At 40.1% G+C, this 27,075-nt stretch overlaps 2 protein-coding genes across 2 annotated transcripts in view; both read left to right on the forward strand.

The window, feature by feature from the left end:
* LOC109082430 (vesicle-trafficking protein SEC22c-like) overlaps positions 1-27,075 on the forward strand; it is a 166,843-nt gene that overhangs the window by 536 nt on the left and 139,232 nt on the right. The window contains exon 2 of the mRNA XM_042752478.1: positions 594-805. Within this exon, the coding sequence (XP_042608412.1) occupies positions 624-805 (182 nt within the window). The 5' untranslated portion in view covers positions 594-623. The remainder of the gene's footprint in view (positions 1-593; positions 806-27,075) is intronic.
* LOC109065587 (CD209 antigen-like protein C) lies at positions 17,475-20,617 on the forward strand. Its single transcript, XM_042752479.1, has 5 exons — positions 17,475-17,788; positions 17,951-18,196; positions 19,797-19,924; positions 20,023-20,132; positions 20,241-20,617. Exons 1-5 carry the CDS (start codon positions 17,668-17,670, stop codon positions 20,374-20,376), a joined length of 741 nt encoding a protein of 246 aa, XP_042608413.1. The 5' UTR covers positions 17,475-17,667; the 3' UTR covers positions 20,377-20,617.

A 27,075-nucleotide genomic window follows, 5' to 3' on the forward strand; every position in this document is an offset into this window, starting at 1 on the left:
AAGGTAGTAATATTGGTCTTTAGATTGCACAGACATCCAAACTTGTCACTACCAGTAACAAGCTTTGATTAACAAATTTATAAATGTATAATTTTTTAGACATTTTGAATTTTGCCTGTATAAACGTATTTTTAAAAAAGTGTCTACATAAGTTTTCTTATAAGTAGTGTAGAAGATAGTGTAAAAAAAAATAAATAAGTAAAATTAGGCGGTAACACTTAGTAAGATCTATTAGGTTACAGTATTTGATAGTCTACACTATTTAATCGTTTATAATTGTTAACATTAGTTAATAAAAAATATAACTGTTCATTGTTAGTTCATGTGAGCCCAGATCAGTTAAACAATATTTACAGATAAAGCTTTAATAATGAATGTTGTAGTAAATGTTGTATTAGTAATGTTTATTAATAATACAACATTTACAACTTTTTAATGTTGCATTATAGTTTAGATTGCATCCACAGCTGCAGATATACTTTTGAAAATAGCTTCCCTTTTCTCCATCCTTCTTGTCAGACATGCTTTATAACAAGTGCTGTAATTGCTATTTCATAATAATCATCAGTATCTTCTTTGTGTTTTGTGTTTAGGATGTGTTCTCATAGAGACCCACGAGGAGCATGTCACTGATCCTGTTTGCCTTTGTGGTCCGGGTCAGGGATGGACTCCCTCTCTCCGCTTCCACTGATTTCCTGCATAACAAGGAACTTCAGGAGAGGAAGCAACAACTGAAAGTGATCTCTAAATCCCTGAGTTCATTACCAGAGAGAGGGACAGTCAAGGGCCATGAGCTCAACATTCAGTAAGTGCACTGTTGTGGACAAAAATGTCTCTTGGTAATTAAAGATCTGGGCAGGAAACCAAAAGTCTTCAGGTTCAAACCTGTGTGATACAGAAAGTCTTGTGTCCTTGAGCAACACTTGAGTATTGTATGTTTGTTTTAAATAAAATAGTATGCTAAATTACTGATATTTTTCATGATATTAAAATCTTAATCAAAGGGCTTAAGCTTAAATTCCTGAAATCAGATTTTTTTTTAGACACAAGTTGTCCATACACTTTTAAAAATAAAGGTTTCTTATTGGCAACCATGAAGAAGCTTTAATATCAATTCATGCATTCTTAAAATGAAAGATTCCAAAAGTGTTTTCACAGTAATACCACAGAAGAACCATTTTTGGTGCCCCAAAGAACCTTTCAGTAAACAGTTAATTAAAGACCGATTTTTCCTTTAATAATCTAAAGAACATTTTTCCACTATAAAGATAATTTGTCCAATGATTCCATGGATATTTAAAAAAAAAAGAGGTTCTTGGGGATCAAAAATTTTTCTTCTATGGCATTGCATGAAAAATGCAAAACCTTATGGAATTTTTAGGGCTCAAGCCTGGAGGGCGAGAGCCCTATTGTTTTCCTTAGGATTATTTTTTATTAGGGCTCAAGCCTGGAGGGCGAAGAGCCCTATTGTTTTCCTTAGGATTATTTTTAGGGCTCAAGCCTGGAGGGCGAGAGCCCTATTGTTTTCCTTAGGTTCCTTAGATTATTTTTTTATTTATTATTATTATTATTTATTCCTTCTAATTTTTTTTCAAGGTTTCGGGGGCTTTAGGGCCCTTAACATGCGTAAAAAGTCTGAAAATTGGCACACACTTGGAACCTGCGGCCATTAGGGCCCGGGCAGAGACTGATACACGGGCGTGGCACAGGGGCTCTACAGCGCCCCCTGGAATATGGAGGGCCATATATCATACGATGGTGTGAGGACCCTATTGGAATTGCTTCGTTTATTATTATTATTATTATTATTCTTCTTCTCCAAAATGAATCGCAATTTTGAGGGCCTAAACATGCTCGAAAAGTCACGAAACTTTGCACACGCATCAGAACTGGCGAAAATTTACATCTGATATGGGTTTCAGAAGTGGGTGTGGCAAAATGGCTCGATAGCGCCACCTATACACTTTCAGCGTAGTGCGCCTCGAGCTGTGTTTCACGTACATGTACGAAAATTGGTACACACATGTAAAACATCAATACCTACAAAAAAGTCTCTGGGTACAAAATCCGAAAACCCAACAGGAAGTCGGTTATTTTTAATTTTATCGACAAAATTTTGTGTAGTTTTTTTTTGCCATTTCCATGCGTTGTACTTTAACGAACTCCTCCTAGAGATTTATTCAGATCAACACCAAACTTGGTATGCCCAATCTAAAGGCCTTTGCGATGTTAAATTGCGAAGATCTTGAGTTTTCGTTGAAGGGCGTGTCCATGGCGGCCTGACAAATTTCGATGTTTCGCCATGAAAAAGGAAGTTGCTGTAACTCAGACATACAATGTCCAATCTGCCCCAAACTTCACATGTTGGATAAGACTCTTGACCTGAACAGATCTACATGCCAATATTCAGTTATAGTCATAGCGCCACCTATTGGCAACAGGAAGTGACATATTTTACACTGCGACGAACTACTCCTAGAAATTTTATGACATCAATGTCTTTTTTGTGGTCAGTCTAATCTAAAGGCCTGTGCAATGTTAAATTGTGAAGATCTTGAGTTTTCGTTAAAAGGCGTGTCCATGGCACCATGACAAAGTTCGATGTCTCGCCATGGGAATAAAAGATGTTATAACTCAGGCATAAAATGTCCGATCTTCCCCAAACTTCACATGTTTGATAAGATTCCTGGCCTGAACACATCTGAAGGCCAATATTCCATCGGGTGTGGAAAAATGGCTCGATAGCGCCACCTATACAGTTTCAACGGAGTGCACCTCGAGCTATGTTTCACGTACATGTACGAAAATCGGTACACACATGTAACACACCAATACCTACAAAAAAGTCTCTTGGTACGAAATCCGAATCCCAACAGGAAGTCAGTTATTTTGAATTTTCCCTGAAAAATTGGTGTTGTTTTTTTGCCATTTTCAGGGGTTGTACTTTAACGAACTCCTCCTAGAGATTTATTCAGATCAACACCAAAATTGGTCAGTGTAATCTAAAGCCCTTTGCGATATTAAATTGCGAAGATCTTGAGGTTTCGTTAAATGGCGTGTCCATGGCGGCTTGACAAATTTCGATGTTTCGCCATGAAAAAGGAAGTTGCTATAACTCAGACATACAATGTCCAATCTGCCCCAAACTTCACATGTTAGATATGACTTCTGACCTGAACAGATCTACGTGCCCATATTCAGTTATAGTCATAGCGCCACCTGCTTGCAACAGGAAGTTTCATGTTTTACGCTGTAACGAACTACTCCTAGAAATTTTATGACATCAATATTTTTTTCTGGTCAGTCTAGTCTAAAAGCCTTTGCAATAGTGAATTGTGGAGATCTTGAGTTTTTTTGTTAAAGGGCGTGTCCATGGCGCTGTGACACAATTTTATGTCTCGCCAAAGGAAGAGAAGTTGGTGTAACTCAGACATAAAATGTTTGATCTTCCCCAAACTTCACATGTTCGATAAGAGTCCTGGCCTGAACAAATCTGAAGGCCAATATTCCATTATGATGATAGCGCCACCTGCTGGAAACAGGAAAATTGTCACATATAAATGACTTTGACATATTCCACTTATATTTACGACTTTAAATGCATATTTCTCACTGTTCACCTTTTTTACTAAAGCCACACGATGGCGGTGAGCCCGGGTGCGAGGGCCCGTTCATCGCTGCTTGCAGCTTTAATTATTAAATTCTATTATTATTATTATTATTCTTCTTCTTCTCTTCTTCCAAAATGAATCGCATTTTTGAGGGCCTAAACATGCTCGAAAAGTCCTGAAACTTTGCACACGCGTCAGACCTGGTGAAAATTTACGTCTGATATAGGTTTCAGAAGAGGGTGTGGCAAAATGGCTCGACAGCGCCACCTATCGTAAAAAAATCAACAGCCCTCGAGCTGTGTTTCACGTACATGCACGAAAATTGGCACACATATGTAAAGCATCAGTACCTACAAAAAAGACTCTTGGAGCAATATCCGAAACCCAACAGGAAGTCGGTTATTTTTAATTTTTATGAGCAAATTTTGCATCATTTTTGTCATTTGCATGCCTTGTATTTTAACGAACTCCTCCTAGAGATTTTTACAGATCAACACCAAATTTGGTATGCCTAATCTAAAGGCCTTTGCGATGTTAAATTGCGAAGATCTTGAGTTTTCGTTGAAGGGCGTGTCCGTGGCGGCCTGACGAATTTCGATGATTCGCCATGAAAAATGAAGTTGCTATAACTCAGACATACAATGTCCAATCTGCCCCAAACTTCACATGTTTGATAAGACTCCTGACCTGAACAGATTGACATGCCCATATTCAGTTATAGTCATAGCGCCACCTACTGCAAACAGGAAGTGACATATTTTACGCTGTAACAAACTACCCTGAGAAATTTTATGACAAATTTTTTTTTTTCAGTCACTCTATTCTAAAGGCCTGTGCGATGTTAAATTGTGAAGATCTTGAGTTTTCGTTAAAGGGCGTATCCATGGCGCCGTCACAAAGTTCGATGTCTCGCCATGGGAATAAAAGTTATTGTAACTCAGGCATAAAATGTCCGATCTTGCCCAAACCTCACATGTTTGATAAGAGTCCTGGCCTGAACACATCTGAAGGCCAATATTCCATTGGGTGTGGCAAAATGCCTCGATAGCGCCACCTATACATTTTCAACGGAGTGCGCCTCGAGCTACGTTTCACGTACATGTACAAAAATCGGTACACACATGTAACAACACACCAATACCTACAAAAAAGTCTCTTGGTACGAAATTCGAATCCCAACAGGAAGTCAGTTATTTTGAATTTTCTCTGCAAAATTTGTGTCGTTTTTGCCATTTTCAGGGGTTGTACTTTAACGAACTCCTCCTAGAGATTTATTCAGATCAACACCAAACTTTGTCAGTGTAATCTAAAGGCCTTTGCGATGTTAAATTGCGAAGATCTTGAGGTTTCGTTTTAAGGGCGTGTCTGTGGCGGCCTTACAAATTTCGATGTTTCGCCATGAGAAAGGAAGTTGCTATAACTCAGACATACAATGTCCAATCTGCCCCAAACTTCACATGTTTGAGAAGACTCCTGACCTGAATATATCTACATGCCAATATTCAGATATCGCTATAGCGCCACCTGCTGGCAACAGGAAGTGACATGTTTTACGCAGTAACAAACTACTCCTAGATATTTTATGACATTTTATACTTTTTTTTGGTCAGTCTAATCTAAAGGCCTTTGCAATGTTAAATTGTGAACATCTTGAGGTTTCATTAAAGGGTGTGGCCATGGCGCCGTCACAAAGTTCGATGTCTCGCCATGGGAATAGAAGTTGTTGTAACTCAGGCATAAGATGTCCGATCTTCCCCAAACTTCACATGTTCGAAAAGAGTCTTGGCCTGAACACATCTGAAGGTCAATATTCCAATATAATCATAGCGCCACCAGCTGACAACAGAAAATGGCTTATTTTTACACTAACTTAAACATGCAATGTCCAATCTGCACCAAACTTCAAATATTTGATAAGAGTCATGGCCTGAAGATATCTAAAGGCCAATGTTCAGTTATAATCATAGCGCCACCTGTTGGCAATAGGACACAACATACTTTATACTAACTCAAACATTCCATTTTCAATCTGCACTAAATTCATATGCTTGTTAAAAGTGCTGGACTGAAGAAATCTACATGACAAAATCCAGTTATAGTCATAGCGCCACCAGCTGGCAGCAGGAAGATTGGCACATATAAATGACTTTGGCATATTCCTCTTATATTTACCACATTAAACGCATATTTCTCTCCGTTCGCTGTTTTACAAAAGCCAACCGGTGGTGGTGAGCCCGGGTACGAGGGCCCGTTCATCGCTGCTTGCAGCTTTAATTTATTATTATTATTAGGGCCCGAGCACCGATGGTGTGAGGACCCTCTTGGAATTGCTTCGTTTATTATTATTATTATTAGGGCCCGAGCACCGATGGTGTGAGGACCCTATTGTATCTTCTTTCGACTATAATTATTATTATTAGGGCCCGAGCCAATGGGCGCAGGGCCCTATTGATTTTCTAAGGATTATTATTATTATTTTTTTTATTTTTCTTTCGACTAAACGGGGCTTTTTGGGGGGCTTAACGTGCTCAAAAACTCTTGAAAATTGGCACACACATTGGAATCTGCGGTCATTAGGACGCCGCAGAGACTTGGCCCCCGGCGTGGCACAGGGACTCTACGGCGCCCCCTGGAACACAGTCAGAAATCTTGAACCATAGCTCACACAAACTCGCATGTATTTATATGAAACTCTGTACACTTATAGATCTCATTGAGCCGAACAACTTTTGCACTCTATGTCATAGGCTCCGCCCAACAGGAAGTGAGCTATTCAGCGTTGTTTAAAAAGTGCATGCTCTGGAATTTGATATACTTCTCTGAGGATTTCCACCCATTCGCCACGAAAATCGGTGAACATGATCTCAAGACATTGGGGATGAAAAATTGCCAGGGGATTTTTGATATCTCGAACGGTTTGGCCGTGGCGAGGCGTTGAAAATAGGGCGAGAAATGAGAAACAGGAAGTGCCTAATAACATCCACATATTTTAATCAAACTTCAGGGGTTTGTTCGTTGTATGATCCCGATCGCATAGATATCACTATTAGAAGCCAAAGTTATAGCGCCACCAACTGGCAGCAGGAAATGTGTCATTTTCAAAATGCTTTGAATTCAGCATCTTATTTTTACTCGATTTGCTTCAAACTTCATCAGAATAATGACAAAACACGGACGATGTAAATATGTTGTGGAGATATTGATATCTAATATCGTGTTGCCATGGCAACGTGTCAATCTTGAATATTCTGTTCTGGTGATTTTGAGGCAGATAACATGCTCAGAATAACATGAAACACAAAACATATATCAGAATTAATGATAGATTTACAATGGCAAAAGATCATAATAGGGCGTGGAGGGGGCACTCTATAGCGCCACCTTTTGTCAAAAGTGGGGGGCTTAGTTTTAACTACAGACACCAAACTCAGTACATAAATTGTTCTTATCAAGACGGACAACTTTCTAATTTACAGTCATCAGCTACGACCAACAGGAAGTCGGCTATTTTGGTTTAAATGTGGATTTTTGGAAAAATATTGCTGTGAATTAATGCATACTCCTCAGAGGAAAATTACAGTATACACACCAAACTTTTTCTACATGATGCCAAAACACTGAGGAACCTAAATTGCGAATGGATTTTGGATAGCTTGAACGGTATTTGCCGTGGTGATTTTTTGAAATAACAGTAAAAAGGGAAACATTAATTGTCTTGTATTTTTAAATTGCAGCTTGCAAACACTTCAAACCCATTTTTCATACATAGAACAAGTCATTCTGAGGAAATATGCATAGTTTCACGATTTTACAACACTGTATGGATAACAGAAAATTAAAAAACTGTCAGACATCTGATCTCACTCTGAGGCCAGTCTCTCTCTGTGTGAGAGAAGGGAGGGGTTTGGTGACTGAGTGTGTGTGCAGTTGGTGACTGACTGAGTGACTGACTTTGTTGTTGGTGACTGAGTGTGTGAAGGGAGGGGGGTGGGGGTGCTTGAGGGCCTGCCTGCCTGACAGAGAGAGAGAGAGAGAGAGAGAGAGAGAGAGAGAGAGAGAGAGAGAGTTAACATCTCTTTAATCACCAGTAGAAAAAAAAGAAAAAAAAAAATCATTAATTGTGTGTTGTTGTTTTTTTATTTTTTCATCATTACAGCTTAAGAAATCTCTTAGGCCTTATCCTTTTCTGTCAGTTTTGGGGCCAAAAAAAAAAAAACCCTAGTACAATTTGTAGGGCTCAGACAACATTATTTTATATAATTAGGTTAAGAATTATGTTAATTGCAACATAAAAAGATTTTTAAAAAATACATACACGTGGATATATATATATATATATATATATATATATATATATATTATTCTGTAAATAATTTGAAACTTATTTGCTACTGACCTATGACAGACATTCTGTGACATGACATTTACACAATCTCATGGATGTAACAGTAAAACAGTTCAGCTCACAGATGAAGACTAAGCTGTAATGCAGGCAAAAATATTCCAAAAAAACTTACAGAAAAATAAAATCGTTAAAAATGCTTTTTCGCCGAGTGCATAATAATTAGTCACATTGATATTCTGGTGATATTTTTTTCCAAGCACATTTTACCAATTCCAAATCACATCAATCTTAATAAATACTATACATTTGTTATTAAATCATTTATGAGTGATATATAATTGTCCTTGAAGGCTGGAAGTGAAAAACTCCTTATATTCAGGAGTGCTGAATTATTAGGCATGTTTTTTTGCCATGCATTGGTCATAGAGCTCATTGTAGCGGTGTCTCAGGTGTTGAAAGAGATTTGTTATACATTATACAAGTTCACACGTACTCTGTCTGCAGTGCGTATACAGTATGTGTATGCGGTGCAGAAGCAGCAGCGAGAGCGCGTTATTGTAACGCGAAAGAACATTAAAATAATGCGCGAGCGCGAATCTATCTGCTCGCACGCAGATTTCCTTTGCTTTGTCACAAAACCAGACACGCGTGCTCAGATACATGCTCTAGCCCGGAGAGAATGCGCGCACTTAAAACGTGCTTCCTCTCGCTCAAACTGTGTCTTGTGAACTCACAACTCTCTCTGTGCTCATGCGCTAGATATTCATTCTTTTCGCACCTTTTTATTTCTAACCTTTTCTGTTCACATCTTTTACAGTTTGCAGTGTGAAGGCTCTGATCCATGGGCTCGGAAAAAAATACGCATCACAGACAGAGCTTGTAAACCTGGCCTTACGTAGGCATATGCCCAGTCTGCCCAGTTCTGACTGGTTCAGATAGCAACACCAAACGTGCAGTGTGTAATACCAATCATAGCCACTACCAGATGGAGCTATAGGATTACTTTTAAATAATTGTTGTTGAAACGTGTATAGAGCATTTAAATCATTTATAAAATCTTTCAAAAAAATATGTATTCTTAATGAATTCTTAATGAATTTGACTGGTAATATAGTTTTATATAATCATTTCACAAATGTTTATAGATCATTAAAAGGATTTTTAACACTGGTTATAGATCATGAAAAGTGTTGGCAACAATTTATAATAAGCTCTTTTTGGTTTACATTAGTTAATGCAATAACTAACATGAACTAACAATGAACAATCTATTTTTCAGATCTTTTATTAATCTTTTTTTATGTTAGTTAATCCTATCATTAAAAATATTAATGTGCATGTTATTTCACAGTACATAAACTAATCTTAAAATAAAACTGTAAATAAAAAAATTAATTCATATATATAATTTTATGTTAAATAATATAGTATTTAACATTAGTACAAGCTAAGTATGAACAAAATATTTTTACTGCATTTGTTTGTGTTATTAATTTTTAGTTAGTAAATTAATATGTTAAATCATGGTATAGTAACTGATGTACATTAACTATACATTTTAATTAATAATGTAGTAATCCATTTTGAACATAATATTAACTAAGATCCATAAATGCTATATAAATCATGTACTTGTTAACTTATATAATGTTAAAAACTAAATCCTTATTGAAAAGTCTTACAATAATAATAATAATAATAATAATAATAATTTCTTTGTGTGCGTGTGTGTGTGTGTGTGTGTAAGTGAGTGTGTGAGAAAGACAGAGAGAGAGACTCACATTAATAAATGCCATACAGTTGTTGTTAATGTAATTTAATATAATTCATGTTAATAACTGAAACCTTATTGGAAGTGTTACTCAAGTTTTATATATTGTGTTGTGTGTGTCGCTTGATAGTTTGGATTAACCCTTTCATTGCTGTATCCCTTAAATCCAAACTGCTAAATTAAGTGTGTCCAATCCTGTTCCTGGTGATCGACTGTCCTGAAAAGTTCAGGTCCAACTCTAATCAGTCACACCTACCTTTAATTTTCAAGCGATCCTGAAGACATTAATTAGTTGTTTCAGGTGTGTTTGAGTAGGGTTAGAGCTAAACTTTGCAGGACAGTCGATCGCCATTAACAGAGTTGGACACCCCTGAGCTAGAGGATTATTGTGTATGTCTCCACTGGGCACACTTTGACTGATGCCACCGGGGTGGCGTTTGCGCTGACGGCTCGGGCCCGCCATCGCTGCTTGCAGCTATATTTATTATTCTTCTTCTTCTTCTCCAAAATGAATCGCATTTTTGAGGGCCTAAACATGCTCGAAAAGTCCTGAAACTTTGCACACGCGTCAGACCTGGTGAAAATTTACGTCTGATATAGGTTTCAGAAGAGGGTGTGGCAAAATGGCTCGACAGCGCCACCTACCGTAAAAAAATCAACAGCCCTCGAGCTGTGTTTCACGTACATGCACGAAAATTGGCACACATATGTAAAGCATCAGTACCTACAAAAAAGACTCTTGGAGCAATATCCGAAACCCAACAGGAAGTCGGTTATTTTTAATTTTATGAGCAAATTTTGCATCATTTTTGTCATTTGCATGCCTTGTATTTTAACGAACTCCTCCTAGAGATTTATTCAGATCAACACCAAATTTGGTATGCCTAATCTAAAGACCTTTGCGATGTTAAATTGCGAAGATCTTGAGTTTTCGTTGAAGGGCGTGTCCGTGGCGGCCTGACGAATTTCGATGATTCGCCATGAAAAATGAAGTTGCTATAACTCAGACATACAATGTCCAATCTGCCCCAAACTTCACATGTTTGATAAGACTCCTGACCTGAACAGATTGACATGCCAATATTCAGTCATAGTCATAGCGCCACCTACTGGCAACAGGAAGTGACATATTTTACGCTCTAACAAACTACTCCCGAGAAATTTTATGACATCAATTGTTTTTTTTATCAGTCACTCTATTCTAAAGGCCTGTGCGATGTTAAATTGTGAAGATCTTGAGTTTCCGTTAAAGGGCGTGTACATGGCACCGTCACAAAGTTCGATGTCTTGCCATGGGAATTAAAAGTTGTTTGTAACTCAGGCATAAAATGTCCAATCTTGCCCAAACTCCACATGTTTGATAAGAGTCCTGGCCTGAACACATCTGATGGCCAATATTCCATTGGGTGTGGCAAAATGCCTCGATAGCCCCACCTATACACCTTCAACGGAGTGTGCCTCGAGCTACGTTTCACGTACATGTACAAAAATCGGTACACACATGTAACACACCAATACCTACAAAAAAGTCTCTTGGTACGAAATTCGAATCCCAACAGGAAGTCGGTTATTTTGAATTTTCTCTGGGCGTTGTGTGTTATTTTTTTGCCATTTTCAGGGGTTGTACTTCAACGAACTCCTCCTAGAGATTTATTCAGATCAACACCAAACTTTGCAAGTGTAATCTAAAGGCCTTTGCGATGTTAAATTGCGAAGATCTTGAGGTTTCGTTGAAGGGCGTGTCTGTGGCGGCCATACAAATTTCGATGTTTCGCCATGAGAAAGAAAGTTGTTATAACTCAGACATACAATGTCCAATCTGCCCCAAACTTCACATGTTTGATAAGACTCCTGACCTGAACATATCTACATGCCCATATTCAGTTATAGCCATAGCGCCACCTGCTGGCAACAGGAAGTGACATGTTTTACACTGTAACGAACTACTCCTAGAAATTTTATGACACTTTATAATTTTTTTTGGTCAGTCTAATCTAAAGGCCTTTGCAATGTTAAATTGTGAAGATCTTGAGTTTTCATTAAAGGGTGTGGCCATGGCGCCATGACAAAGTTCAATGTCTCACAATGGGAATAGAAGTTGTTGTAACTCAGGCATAAGATTTCCGATCTTCCCCAAACTTCACATGTTCGAAAAGAGTCTTGGCCTGAACACATCTGAAGGTCAATATTCCACTATAATCATAGCGCCACCTGCTGGCAATAGGACACCTCATGCGTTATATTAACTCAAACATTCCATGTTCAATCTGCACCAAATTTCATATGCTTGATAAAAGTGCTGGACTGAAGAAATGTACATGCCAAAATCTAGTTATAGTCATAGTGCCACCAGCTGGCAGCAGGAAGATTGGCACCTATAAATGTCTTTGACATATTTCTCTTATATTTACCACATTAAACGCATATTTCTCGCCGTTCGCTGTTTTACTAAAGCCACTCGCTGGCGGTGAGCCCGGGTGCGAGGGCCCGTTCATCGCTGCTTGCAGCTTTAATTATTCTTCTTCTTCTTCTTCTCCAAAATGAATCGCATTTTTGAGGGCCTAAACATGCTCGAAAAGTCCTGAAACTTTGCACACGCGTCAGACCTGGTGAATATTTACGTCTGATATAGGTTTCAGAAGAGGGTGTGGCAAAATGGCTCGACAGCGCCACCTATCGTAAAAAAAATCAACAGCCCTCGAGCTGTGTTTCACGTACATGCACGAAAATTGGCACACATATGTAAAGCATCAGTACCTACAAAAAAGACTCTTGGAGCAATATCCGAAACCCAACAGGAAGTCGGTTATTTTTAATTTTATGAGCAAATTTTGCATCATTTTTGTAATTTGCATGCCTTGTATTTTTAACGAACTCCTCCTAGAGATTTATTCAGATCAACACCAAATTGGGTATGCCTAATCTAAAGGCCTTTGCGATGTTAAATTGCGAAGATCTTGAGTTTTCGTTGAAGGGCGTGTCCGTGGCGGCCTGACGAATTTCGATGATTCGCCATGAAAAATGAAGTTGCTATAACTCAGACATACAATGTCCAATCTGCCACAAACTTCACATGTTTGATAAGACTCCTGACCTGAACAGATTGATATGCCCATATTCAGTTATAGTCATAGCGCCACCTACTGGAAACAGGAAATGACATATTTTACGATGTAACAAACTACCCCGAGAAATTTTATGACATAATTTTTTTTTTTCAGTCACTCTATTCTAAAGGCCTGTGCGATGTTAAATTGTGAAGATCTTGAGTTTTCGTTAAAGGGCGTGTCCATGGCGCCGTCACAAAGTTTGATGTCTCGCCATGGGAATAAAAGTTATTGTAACTCAGGCATAAAATGTCCGATCTTGCCCAAACTTCACATGTTTGATAAATGTCCTGGCCTGAACACATCTGAAGGCCAATATTCCATTGGTTGTGGCAAAATGCCTCGATAGCGCCACCTATACATTTTCAACGGAGTGCGCCTCGAGCTACGTTTCATGCACATGTACAAAAATCGGTTCACACATGTAATACACCAATACCTACAAAAAAGTCTCTTGGTACGAAATTCGAATCCCAACAGGAAGTCAGTTATTTTGAATTTTCTCTGCAACATTTGTGTCGTTTTTGTTTGCCATTTTCAGGGGTTGTACTTTAACGAACTCCTCCTAGAGATTTATTCAGATCAACACCAAAATTGGTCAGATTAATCTAAAGCCCTTTGCGATGTTAAATTGCGAAGATCTTGAGGTTTCGTTTAAGGGCGTGTCTGTGGCGCCCTTACAAATTTTGATGTTTCGCCATGAGAAAGGAAGTTGCTATAACTCAGACATACAATGTCCAATCTGCCCCAAACTTCACATGTTTGAGAAGACTCCTGACCTGAATATATCTACATGCCAATATTCAGATATCGCTATAGCACCACCTGCTGGCAAGAGGAAGTGACATGATTTACGCCGTTACAAACTACTCCTAGAAATTGTATGACATTTTATATTTTTTTTGGTCAGTCTAATCTAAAGGCCTTTGCGATGTTAAATTGTGAACATCTTGAGGTTTCATTAAAGGGTGTGGCCATGGCGCCGTGACAAAGTTCGATGTCTCGCCATGGGAATAGAAGTTATTGTAACTCAGGCATAAGATGTCCGATCTTCCCCAAACTTCACATGTTCGAAAAGAGTCTTGGCCTGAACACATCTGAAGGTCAATATTCCACTATAATCATAGCGCCACCTGCTGGCAACAGGAAATGGCTTGTTTTACACTAACTTAAACATGCAATGTCCAATGCTGCACCAAATTTCAAATATTTGGAAAGAGTCATGGCCTGAAGATATCTAAAGGCCAATATTCAGTTATAATCATAGCGCCACCTTTTGGCAATAGGACACCTCATGCTTTATACTAACTCAAACATTCCATGTTCAATCTGCACTAAATTTCTGTGCTTGATAAAAGTGCTGGACAGAAGAAATCTACATGACAAAATCCAGTTATAGTCATAGCACCACCAGCTGGCAGCAGGAAGATTGGCACATATAAATGACATTTGACATATTTCTCTTATATTTACCACATTAAACTCATATATCTCGCCGTTCGCTGTTTTACAAAAGCCACCCGCTGGCGGTGAGCCCGGGTGCGAGGGCCCGTTCATCGCTGCTTGCAGCTTTAATTTATTTATTTTTTTTATACTTATTAGGTTAGATTTATTTAGTTTCATATTCTGCAACTTATTTTCTTTTAATATTGTTTGTGTTTGCTGTGTTTGGTTACATTTTAAATACTTTGTGCTGTGTGTACATATTAAGTAGTTTATTTAGTTTTATATTCTCTAACTGTTATAATATTGCTTGTGTTTAGTAAAAATTTTTATAAAAGTACTTTGCTTTTGTGTACATATTATTTCGTTTTATATTTTGTAACTGTTTATAATATTGCTTGTGTTTGGTTAAATTTTATAAAAGTACTTTTTCCCCCTGTACAGTTTCCTATAGTTTTATTTATATATATAATGCTTTATTTATATATTTAATGCTTTAAAGTGTTTTGGTTTAATTTTAATAAAAAGAAATTCTGAATCCATTCTGTTTTCCATTTTTGAGGGGGTTGGGTTGTATAGTGGGTGGGGTGGTTATGGTGTATTAACATAGCTGGCCAAAACCAATCAAGTCACTATGCTATGAGGGCTTGGGTTGGGCTAAATGAAAACCGTGACCAACCAAATACTAGTATCAGGAAATTGACAGGTCACTGTCCCAATAGTTGTCAGGGTTTGGGGTGTGTTTTTTTTTAAAACAACCAATCAATGTTGAGAAAAAACACCAATAAGGACAGCAGAGGTGTGTCAAGGTGTGAAGTGAAAGGGCTCTTGAGGTGTGAAAATGTCTCCTGACAACATTCTTCAGGGGATTACTTTCCATGTCAACAAATGGCTGCATATACCACGGGGATATCCCTTCAGCAAGATACATCCGAATTGGTATCATTACGGGAGTTTCCTAACTTGGTGGAATTAGAAGTTTACCCTCAGAGGAACTAGTAGATACTTCCGAAAATCAGTGGAGTATACAGGAGTTTCCTAGTACGGATACACCTCTTTTCATGCAGTGCATCGTCTTCCGTATCGCTCGATTTCCTGGCATCTTTCCTTCAGCTCCTTGGTCTCTTTTGTCAGCCTATCCATTTGCGCGTTGAGTTGAATTATTTCATTTTTATTTTCTGTCACCCCTTTTTCATTATTTTGAATGCGCGGTTCAAAGTTTTCAAACTTTCTTTCAAACTCATCCAGTCTTTCCTCAAATCTTTGTGACAGAGTGTGAATAGCATCATATATGCGTTCCATGCTTACTTCTTTTGATTCATCTCTCCTCAGTTTTTTTGGATGTGGACTCTGTAACGAAGTGTGGTCACTCAGAGGTTTTGCCATCTGCATCTCTTCTTCAACACATTCGTCAAAACATGGCTCACGTATCCACGGCGTAGTCATGTTCATTGAGGCTAGCTTGGTTCTGAGTGTTAGCCATTTTTTTTCGAGTGTATTATTTTGTGCGTCTTTTCAAAAAAGTGTCTCACAATAGTCTTTTAAGAGTGTTATTTACCTCACAATGGCTTGAGGGGTGACTGTTGTTCAAAATTAACAGTTTTGGATGTCAAAATCACTTTTTCTGTCAGGCCTGCAACTTTTACGACTGCTCACTCCGCTATCTTGCTCCTCCCCCTGTTGTAAATACAACTTAACCACTGATTTCTAGTTGTGTCCTCTTTTGGCAGGCCAAACAAAGTAGTTTCACTTTTACAACAAAACAGCTTCTCCACAACATTGCGCCGGCAGCAACAGCGAGAATAAAACTTACGCCTTCTTTCTTTGCGTGAACATTTGGGAATTTTGTCTCTCTCTCAATTTTGTTTCTTTGGTTAAAGAGTGAGACCTGGGGTTGTTTTGTTCCCACCTTGCTTCTACATCTCCACATTTTTTTTTTTTTTTTTTGAAAATCCTGTTTCCAACCATTTATTGACTTGTTCTTGTATTGTTTTCCCCAGACTTGTTTTGTTTGACTTTAAATAAATTCATTATCTTTATTGAAATCAGTTTTGTTAAGTTTCCTCTTGAAGCCAGATCATAACAATAGTTATAGTATTTCAAGATTTAAGTGTACTGTCTGATGATGTTCTGTCCCATGATGTTATTAATACCTTTTCTGATTATTGCCAAAGTAATATTTTTCAACATTTAATATTTTACTGACCCTAAGGCCTCCCAGAAGTGTCAACTTGTTACTGAGACATCAAATATTGAAACCGAGGACACAACAAGTTAAAAGAGGCCACATAAAAAACTGAAGATTTCAGTCTGAAACTAAAATTTCTTCAGATGGTAGGTGGTCAATTTTTATTTTTTAACTGTTTTCAATTTGGTTTTGTACTATTTGTCAGCTAACTAAACAAAAAGATGTTAGATGAAATGTAAATCCATTTTTTGAGTCAGTTACTAAAAAATTGAAATACTTTAAAATGCTCCAACAGTATTCCAACAAACGTATTTCCAACTTGACTGACAGAGTTGGCTGAACAAACCATTTCATATTGGAGAATGCTGTGAGTTTGCAGTCTCCACATATGCATGTAAAGCATGCTATTGTTGTTGTTGTTATTATTATTATTATTATAATAAGGTAACACTTTAAAACAAGGTTTAATTTGTTAACATTAGTTAAATACTCTGCATACTGAGTGTGGCTCCCTGATATGGCAAAATTATATCTATTAGAATGTTTAAAGGAGTGGACACGAAAATGGCAGGAGCAAAACATGTTGTGGGAGCAGGCGGCGTTGGTCAGAGATTCAGTGGGAGCAAGATTAAAGGACCTGAACACACACTCCATCACTGCTACAGTGTATTACATTATGTTTGCTATATGTGGGGTATGCTATACAGGGCCTTAGTATGTAAGCAATTTTAAAACACTGTAACTTATGTGTGATGTCCTGACACTTAGCCATAGCAACAGTAGGCTGCTCAAACAAATTTAATAAAAAATTTACAGACACAGGATCTTTTAAAAAATCAACATGAACACTGCAAAAGCCATAAATGTTCCCAATCAGCAGCCAGCATCAAAATGAACAAGCCTCTGAAGACTTTATACAGACACTGAGTGAATGTGGCATAATACATGTATTTGAACATCATTCAAATGAACACAATCAACAGTGTTAAATCAGATATTTCTGGGAACATTCTGCGGTGATTTGAAGTTCCTTTATGAATAAATACTTGAAACATTTCCAAAAAACAGTTCCTCTCTGCATAAATAGTGGCTACACAAACACAGATGAGGAACACAACACAGTCCACCACGGGAGAGAAACTAGTGTTAGATTATTGACACTGAAACTGTCATAAAGTGAACAAAAATATAGAAAAGGGAAAATGAACAGAGAACATGGGAAAAGCGTCAATGATATCTATGAAAATGACGTTACAAAAGATAATTTTGGAAAAAGGACCACAGACAGTCACACAACGAGAATCCAGTCATCTGAACTCACAGGTACTGAGATTAGTTAAAAATATTTCATCACACAAACATAATAGCACAAATTTGATAAATCATATAAAAGCCTAAACATTTGCTCAGTTTTCATGATTTTAGTTTCTGTGTGTTGTGTTAAGTGAATAAAGAGAATAAAGTCATGTTTGTGTTGATGGTCAGGAAGTGATGATGTGACGATCAGATACTCCAGAGCAGCTGCAGTAGTGTTTGTGCTGCTGTGTGTTCTTCTGCTGACTGCACGCATAATACTGTGTGCCACCTTCACTCAAGAGAGACAACAGCTACTAACTAAGATCACCAACCTCACAGAAGAGAGAGACCACCTACAAACCAACAATATGAACCTCACAGAAGAGAGAGACCAGCTGAAATCAGAAAGAAATGAACTTCAGAAGTGTTTTGCGGGTAAGTTTCTTCAGTCTAAATGGTGACTTCCTCTGAAGCAGAATCAGATTTGAAAGTGGACTGTACTGGATCTGTCATGTGGCTAATGCTCATATTGCTAATGTATAATAATTGCTGAGTATAAATATTAATAGATAATTTAGATAATTTAAGACACTTTATTATTGAAGCAGATGAATAAATAGTTAAATAGATGTTGCAACAAGTGGCTTCATATCATTGACCATAAGCATTTCATTACAGTTTTTTCAGATTGCTAACACAATTCATGAAACCATTCACCATTATCTCACAATTATAAACAATTCCAAAACTACACATCAACTTGTACAAACTTCAAACTTCCAGGTCGAAATCAAATATTGTAGTCAAAAACAATTTCTTTTAATCAATCTTTGGCCTCAGATGACACTCAAACCTGTCAAATACACAGAGTACTTCACTGCCAAGAGAACACTAGTGAGATCAGTTCAAAACACTGTTACAAAACCTCCTTTTGGGAATGAGGTCAATGTATAAGACAGTATACAACAAATCGAGGAGTGCAGATACAGTTCAGCAATAAGCATAAAAAAAATAAAAAAATTCCATTAAATGTGTTTGTTAAACACATTAAATGTGTTATTTTACATAAATGTGTGCTATTTGAGTTTATATTGTGATGCTTGAGGTAATTATGTTGTGTTTGTTTTCTGAAATGAGAACATGTTAAACCTGTGCAAAATTAGGGAATTTGTTGTTTTGGAGAAAACATTGAGCAAATTGGTACGTGTGTGAAAACACATGAAATGTGTGAAATCTTTTTGGAAAAGCATTTTTGGTTTCAACAACTGAGTAAATGTTTTGAAAAATTGGACCAAAAGAATGAGTTATAGTGTTAGCAATCAAGAAAACTGCAGACTTGAATTGCTCCAATGGTGCAAAAAATCTCTTACTATAGAATTTGGGACAGAGAGCATGAATAAATGCATTTAGATCTGCATGGCATTATGAATAAAGTAATAGTGTCACAAACCAGGGTGGAAACAGAGGGTTAGTGATAGTAGTAGATGGCTTATTAACAGGATGCAAATGAACAATGAATGGAGAGTCACTGAATGGAGTAAGCACAGAGTCCAAGTACTTGAGACAGGGGGAGACAAGGACGGAGAATCACAGGAGGACAGTAATGGAGATCTGATGGCAGAGAAAGAGCAAGTTAGTGGAGAGGCGTCTGGCAACTGTTAAGAGTAGTGAACGGTAGACCAGACACCGGAGTACTGGCATGATGATGAGTTTATACTGGTGAGTGATTGCTGGGTGCAGGTGCAGGTGATCAGTACTCCGGCGATTGGGATTGGGAGTGATTGGGATCAGGTGTTAAAAAAGAAAAATATTACCTATAAACAAAGAGATAAATGAAAAATAAAAAAATAATTACAGTAACTGATCCAGTGACATAAGAAATAAGATTAGCAATCAACAACAAGACAAGTGATTAATAAAGATATAAACAGCATATTACAAACAACTACAATAATATATACACTACAACTATCATAATCTTTTAACTTGGTGTGGATCAAAGTTTAGTTCGAGGCTTATCTGGTTGTGTTTATAGATGGATGGAAGTGCCATCAATCCAGTCTTTACTTCATTTCCTCTGAGATTAAGAACTGGACTGAGAGCAGAAATTACTGTACAGACAGAGCAGCAGATCTGATCATCATCAACAACACAGAGGAACAAGTGAGTGTGTTTAGGGTGTTTAGTTTTGAAATGAAAGATAATGTGCTGAAATCAGTCTTTGCTCATTTTATAAATCATGTTATTGTTTCACTTCTCAGGATTATGTGAAGAACTTTTCTGGTGGTTCTGATCGTTTCTGGATTGGTCTGACTGATATTGAAGTGGAGCGCAGATGGAAATGGGTTGATGGCAGCACACTTACCTCTGAGTGAGAAATCACTGAACTGAACTGATTATTATGTAATAAATGATTGTCTCAGTTAGTATCATATCACACAGAAAGCAGCTGTGATCTAACACTGATCTGTTGATGCAGGTTCTGGGCGCCTGGAGAGCCAAACAATATTCAGGGAAAAGAGGAAGACTGTGCTCTGAATTATTCAGCAGGATGGGCGGATTATCCATGTGATTATATGTCTAAATGGATCTGTGAGAAGAGTGTTCTTAAATGACATCTGAATGTGAAAAACAACAGCGATGTTTCTACAGACTGAAAAAAATATCAGTAATACACTGATATAATAGAAATGTTCACACAAACAGCATTGTTCCAATACTCTTCACCAAAATTATCATAATTTTAGTTTTATTATTCAGGACATCAGTAAAGTTTATTTTGAACTGTGACTCTTTGTAATTTCTTGCAGCTTTTTGTAACAACTACATTATGACAATAAACCTACTTGACGGTGATTTACTTGTTTTCAATAATTAGCTGGAATATTTCCTCGACCATTCGAGGAATATAAATGGAAAGTTGTATAAGCAAATCACATAAAAGCTCTTAATATTTCACTCAGAATATGAACAATATTCTGTTTGTGGAAATCAGGATATAAATTATGGATGATTTACCATTTTGGGGATGTATACTTTATAAAAAAAACATGTTGCTCAAGAACATTCTAGGATAAGTAAATATAAGTTTAGTTATTAATTAAGACTATATGAAACAATTACATACCTCAAATATAAATTGTTTTATTTAAAATATTTAACTGCAAATAACTGTTGATTGTCAGCTATGTGCTAACGATACCAAAATTTGCTCACACAAAACAAGTCAAGATTTTACACCCAAATGACTGGCACATGTTTATTAATAGTCTTTGTGTTTTTTGAGGAAATGTATTATCAGTTTATACCTGAGGGAAGGGAAGGAGTGATTGTGTGATAATATATGCATTCAAACTTCCTTTATCACGTCAAGTATTGTTGAAGATGAAGAAGCACAACTCAGTCCGCTATGGGAGAGATGATGTGTGTGAAAATACTGATGTTATCATTGTCAATCTGGAAAAGAGATCACAGACCATAACACACTGAGAATTCAGTCTGAACTCACAGGGACTGAGATTAATCACGAATACATTCAATCACACAAACATTATAGCACAAATTTGATCATTAATGACTCAAAATCACAAACATTTGCTCAGTTTTCAGTTGCTGTATGTAGTCTCCTGGAAAAGCGGAACATACACTGAACAAAATTATAAACGCAACACTTTTGTTCCCTTTCAGTCGGTCACGTTCTACGTAACGTCAGAAAGAGACTGACAAATGGGGTCTCACCCGAGAGCCCAATCACCTTCGAGTGGTAATAAAACGAGCCAATGGTACACAATGTACCTTGGTCTGAGGGATTTGCATCGCAAGCGATTCACCGCTGTGTGGGTATATAAGGAGCAGCGCAAGCAACTCGCATTCAAGCTTTCGCTTCGGAGCCGAGCACATCGCTTGCTGCTTTCACCGGAGTGTTTACAAGTGGGTCAGCTGGTGTTGGTGTGACAGAGCGATTCAGCGGTTCATCTGAACTTCCTGCATTCAGCTCCCGCGTTCCCCTGAGCGCTTCAGCACCACTGAAAGAGCTATTTCTAAAAGAGAAATGGGTTGAGTTTGCGTCTTTTTAAAGATGCCATTCCGCCCGTGTGTTTCTGGGTGCGGTCGATATATGGCGCCTCGTGACGGCCACGATCGCGGTGTCACATGTTTGGGCTTTCAGCACGCTGAGACTGCGTTCGTGGATGACTCATGTTCTCATTGCGGGGACATGACCATCGAGACTCGATTACCTTAAAAGGTATAGAGTCCCCTCTGCCACACCCCGTTCTAGCTCCTCTTCTCATAAGAGGGCTACTTCGGCTGCTGGCCAGGGTGATCTGAGGGTTACCTTGTGGGCTTCCCCAACGAGCCAGCCTCCTCGGGCCACACCCCCCTCACAAACGCCGCAGCCGGTTGAGTTTCTGGATGAGTTTGCTGGACCCTCTCAGGCTCCTGACATCTCATTCGGGGCTCAGGAGGAAGACGTAATGTTGATCGCCGCATCACAAGGTGGGCTTGAGACCTCGGGAGATGAGGATTCGGCTGCGTTGTCTTCCTCGGGAGTGCCAGCTTTGCCCGAGTCCCGAATTGACTGCCGTGCTTTCCCGGGCAGCTGAGAGCATTGGGCTCGAGTGAAATCCTCCACCCTGTCCCGAGCGCTCGAGGCTCAATGATTGGTTCCTGGGGGCTGCTCGTGCTGATCGCCAGCACCCCCACTGGTTCCTTTCTTCCCGGAAGTGCACCAGGAAGTGACCAGTTCATGGAAGGCACCTTTAACTGCCCGAAACCATTCTGGTGCTTCCTCCGCCTTCACTGCCCTCGATGGCAGAGCGGCGAAGGGGTATGCTGGGATTCCCCCAGTGGAGCGCTCTGTTGCGATGCAACTGTGTCCTCAGAGCACCTCTGCATGGCGTGGTGGTCCCAAGCTTCCCTCCAAGGCCTGTAAGTTCTCATGTGGCCAAGGCTTACAGAGCTGCGCCACCTATGGCTAAACCTGGCAGACATGAGGGAGTCTGATCGGACTCAGCTCCTCAACTCCCCGGTCTCCCAGGCTGGCCTCTTCGGCGACGCGGTGGAGAATTTTGCCCAGCAGTTCTCTGCCGCCCAGAAGATGTCAGCTCATCAGGAGATGGTAGCAGGACCACTCCTTCCCCGGGGGAGAATCTTTGTTCTCGTTTTCTTTTTGTTCCCAAACCTTCATTAAAAGAGCAGTTTCCTCTACCTCCGGGTCCCAGGAGGCCGCGGACGACAGTTGGCGACGTGTTCCATCGCCGCTCTCGTTCCCCTTTCCCCTTGCCAGTTTCCACACAGAGCCGGCTTGAGAACGCATTGCCTTCTCATGCCCTCTTCGCCACTCGGAATCAGACGAGTGCTCGCACTCTGCCCCCGCTAAGGGACGCTATGCCTCCCATGCCGGGGCTGTCTGTTCCGCCTCGCTGCCCCACTGTGGGTATGCCTGTAGTTCCCTTGACTCCACTGGATCGGTTTCTGGGAGCCTGGCTAGAGCTCCCCAGGCCATCCTGCTAGCTCATCCGAACAATCAGGCTCGGCTTCGCGATTCAGTTTGCCCAGCGCCCCCCCAGGTTTCAGGGTGTTCGCATGACGATGGTGGGCAAGGATTCTCCTGTCATGCATGTGGAGGCCAGACCTGGTTTCCCGAACTTGGACTCCTCGCGACAGCCCCTCCCTGGCCAATTCCTCTGAGGAAAGACCTTCTTTCTCAGAGACGGGGAACCCTCTGGCACCCACGTCCTGATCTTTGGAACCTACAAGTGTGGGTTCTGGACGGGTCACGGAAGGTTTAGGTACCTTGCCACCTCAGGTGGTAGCTACCATCACCTCGGCTAGAGCTTTGTCTACCAGACATGCCTATGCTTTGAAGTGGAACCTCTTCGTCACCTGGTGTTCTTCACGTCGTGAAGACCCCTGGAGATGCCCGATTGGGTCAGTGCTTTCCTTTCTTCAGGAAGGTTTGGAACGAATGCTGTCTCCTTCCACCCTGAAGGTCTATGTGGCCGCCATTTCGGCTCACCATGACCCTGTTGATGGTAAGTCTCTTGGGAAAAATGATCTGATCAGCAGGTTCCTGAGAGGGGCCAGGAGGCTCAGTCTGCCTCGCCCTCATCAAGTTCCCTCTTGGGACCTTGCAGTTGTTCTGTCGGCACTGCAGAGGACTCCCTTCGAACCCTTGCTCTCGGTAGAGCTAAATTTTTTTCATTGAAGACTGCGCTCCTGACGGCTTTGGCTTCAGTTAAGAGGGTCGGGGACCTGCAGGCATTTTCAGTTGATGAAGCGTGCCTGGAATTCGGGCTGGCCAACTCTCACGTTATCTTGAGACCCCGGCCTGGATACGTGCCCAAAGTTCCCACCACTCCTTTTAGAGATCAGGTGGTGAACTTGCAAGTGCTGCCCCCGGAGGAGGCAGACCCAGCCCTGGCGCCTCTCTGTCCAGTACGTGCGCTCCGCACTTACGTAGACAGAACTCAGTGCTTCAGGACCTTACACCAGCTCTTGGTTTGTTACGGAGGCCAGCAGAAGGGAAAGGCTGTCTTCAAGCGGAGGTTATCTTGCAAACGTGTTAGGTGTCGCCCAGCCCGCAGCTCTACAGATGTCTGTTAGCGAGGCGCCATGCGCCAGCGCCCAGGAGGAGGCAACACTCCTAGTTGAGACAAAGCAGCCCTGTGTGGGACTAGGTGCCTCCATGTGTTGTGATTCCCCTTTCTGGGCAATCCCACGTGTGTATTTCCACAGTAAGTCTCTTCGTAGCATGTGTCTTTCCCCTAGGCAAGCACCTTGCCAGCTCTGTCATTGAAACTTCCACCCTGCGGGCTGGGTACCTCAGAATTCATGTGTATCACCACCTCTCGGTTGACACCTGCCTTGTAAGTCCTCCTATGAGCAGGCAGCCTGCTAGCATACGTCCAGCTGGAATATGCTACCCAGTGTATTCTGTGTCAGGTATAGGCCCTCACTCGTGCTGGCCTCATGACAGGGTGCTATCACTCACACGGGTCACTGGAAGACACCCATGTGGCGTTTTGTAAGGGACCCCATTCGTCAGTCACTTTCTGACGTAATGTAGAACGTGACCAACTGAAAGGGAATGTCTAGGAACGGAGACGTTACGTCCCTTTGCCACATTGCTGTTCCGCTGAACAGCCGGGTCACTGGGCTCGGCTCCTCAGCGAAGACTTGAATGCGAGTTGCTTGCGCAGCTCCTTATATACCCACACAGTGGGGCGGAGCTCGCAATGCTGTTATGGAAATTTTTAATGTTGTTAATCTTGCATTGATTGCATTCATCTCATTTAAGTATCTTCTTAAACATACAATGATCAAGGTAGTATATAGTCCATAGGGACATTGAGTTATTTTATGTAACTTGTGCACATAACTGCTTCAGGTTGAAATACAACATTTAAGGGGAAACTGTTTACCAGGGACTGGCAGTTTTGAGAGTAAGCAGACATCTACCATGTAATGTGCATGAGATGTGCATGTGTTATGGGGTGATGTGCACTGAGCAACATGATTGGCTCAAAGGTCCTAATCTGTCCTTCAATGTACCTTTTTACATACTATAAAAAGTGTGCTGTGAGTCTATGTGTTATCTCTTTGCACACAGACGCAAGCTGTGCGTAAACAAGATCATTCTCTGCAGAGAATTAAAGCAAGACAAAGACAAAACTATGTTTGGTGTTTCATTCTCAGTCTCTACAAATTGTTATTGAATTAGAATTTCCACGACAAACTTGGCGACGAGGATGGGATTCCACAGCTGATCATCCGGGACCTGAGGACGTTAGTTGGCTGATCACCCTAAACCCACAAAGGGTTTAGCCCTAAACCCCAAAAGGTTTTAGGGAAGGGGGGTTGATGTCTGAGGGCTTGTGGACCTTCACTGCTGGTTTTCTCAACGGATCAGAAAACGTGTGCTACAAACATTGAGACTGATTTTGAAATTCCAATAATCTTGAAAATTTACAAATTGGGATTTTAATTTGGCAAATTAAGATCTGGTATTTCCAGACTTTACTGGCTTAAAACCTCCATTGATGCAAGTCCGAGCCACCCCGTTTCATGAGTAAGTGAAACCAGGTTTCGCAGGTAAGCAAAAATAGGTCTGCGAATAATCAAAAACATCTTGCTGATAAGGAAAACAGGGGGGTGACAAGGCAAGACTTCAGCGAGTAAGTGCGAAGCCACACGGTAGTGACGACTACATGTGAGGGAAAGAGGGTTCCAGGGAAAGTCTTGGATTGCAAAAATGGGGTCTGGAAATGTCAATTCTAAGATCGATCTTGATGATTTGGACAGTCCAATTTACAATGACATGAAAAAGAAATATGGGAAATAATTATGGAAGTCATACCCTGGGTTGAGAATTATGGTTTTCCAAAAAAAAAAAAAAAAGAAAAGGTACCTTTAGCACAACAGCCCATAACAAAATAAAAGAGAGCTTGGAAAAATGTGGAAACAAATTAGAGACTATAAAAAGCAGAAAAACAAACAAAAAGACAAGTTTCAGAAACATAGGAATTTTTATTTTACTTTTTAAAGCACAGGCATGAAGCAGCAGAACGCTGAGAAATACATTTTAATGACATTTAGGAAAGAACTGAAAAATGATAGTTCTGTAGAAAATGCTGACAAAAGAAGAGATCATACTGTTCAGAATTTTTCTCTTTAGAGAACTGCGGTGTGCCAAAGTGGACTTTGATCTGGACTCCTGGCTTCACCCCGATATACAAATACCACAGCAGCACGAGATTCAACCACCACCGCTGCCTCCATCCTACAGAGCAACTGCATCTGCACCGCAGTCCTTGACGCCCGGCGAAAGACAAGCACAGATCTTCGAATTGACCAGCAACAACATCAACAGCATCATAATCATCCAGAACGTCTGCCACCAGCGACGGCGTAAGAGCAGTGGAATACTCAGTGACTGGAGTCAGCACCATATCTAAAGCTCATGAGACAGTGACACTGCAGCTGGACAGCCTGAATGAGGATGAACTGGAGGAAAAAGGAGAGCACGTCAGAGCTTTCCCCATGATTCAAGTGGCTGGGCCAAACGGAACTGTGATGGTCTCTCGACCACGGAACTAGAAGAACTTGAAAGAGGCTATGACACACTTGCCTCACCCCAAAGACTCTGGAGAAATGTTTGCAAAGGATTTGGACATGTTTTGTCAAGAATTCAGCCCCACCATGCAAGAACTGAACATTTGCTTATGCTCAAACTGGGGGCAACAGACTGGCACGAGATAAGACCACATTTCCCTACAGGCAATGCTCAAACGAAGAATGCAGACTGGAATCAC

Source organism: Cyprinus carpio, chromosome B24, assembly GCF_018340385.1.
Source record: "Cyprinus carpio isolate SPL01 chromosome B24, ASM1834038v1, whole genome shotgun sequence".
In the NCBI taxonomy this organism is placed as follows: domain Eukaryota; kingdom Metazoa; phylum Chordata; class Actinopteri; order Cypriniformes; family Cyprinidae; genus Cyprinus; species Cyprinus carpio.

Bases quoted from the DNA above. Each gene is read 5' to 3' on its own strand.
- LOC109065587 (XM_042752479.1), top strand. From the start codon at position 17,668: ATGAACAGAGAACATGGGAAAAGCGTCAATGATATCTATGAAAATGAC. The intron at 17,789-17,950 runs GTACTGAGATTA...GTTGATGGTCAG, and splicing joins CCAGTCATCTGAACTCACAG to GAAGTGATGATGTGACGATC. The intron at 19,925-20,022 runs GTGAGTGTGTTT...TTCACTTCTCAG, and splicing joins TCAACAACACAGAGGAACAA to GATTATGTGAAGAACTTTTC.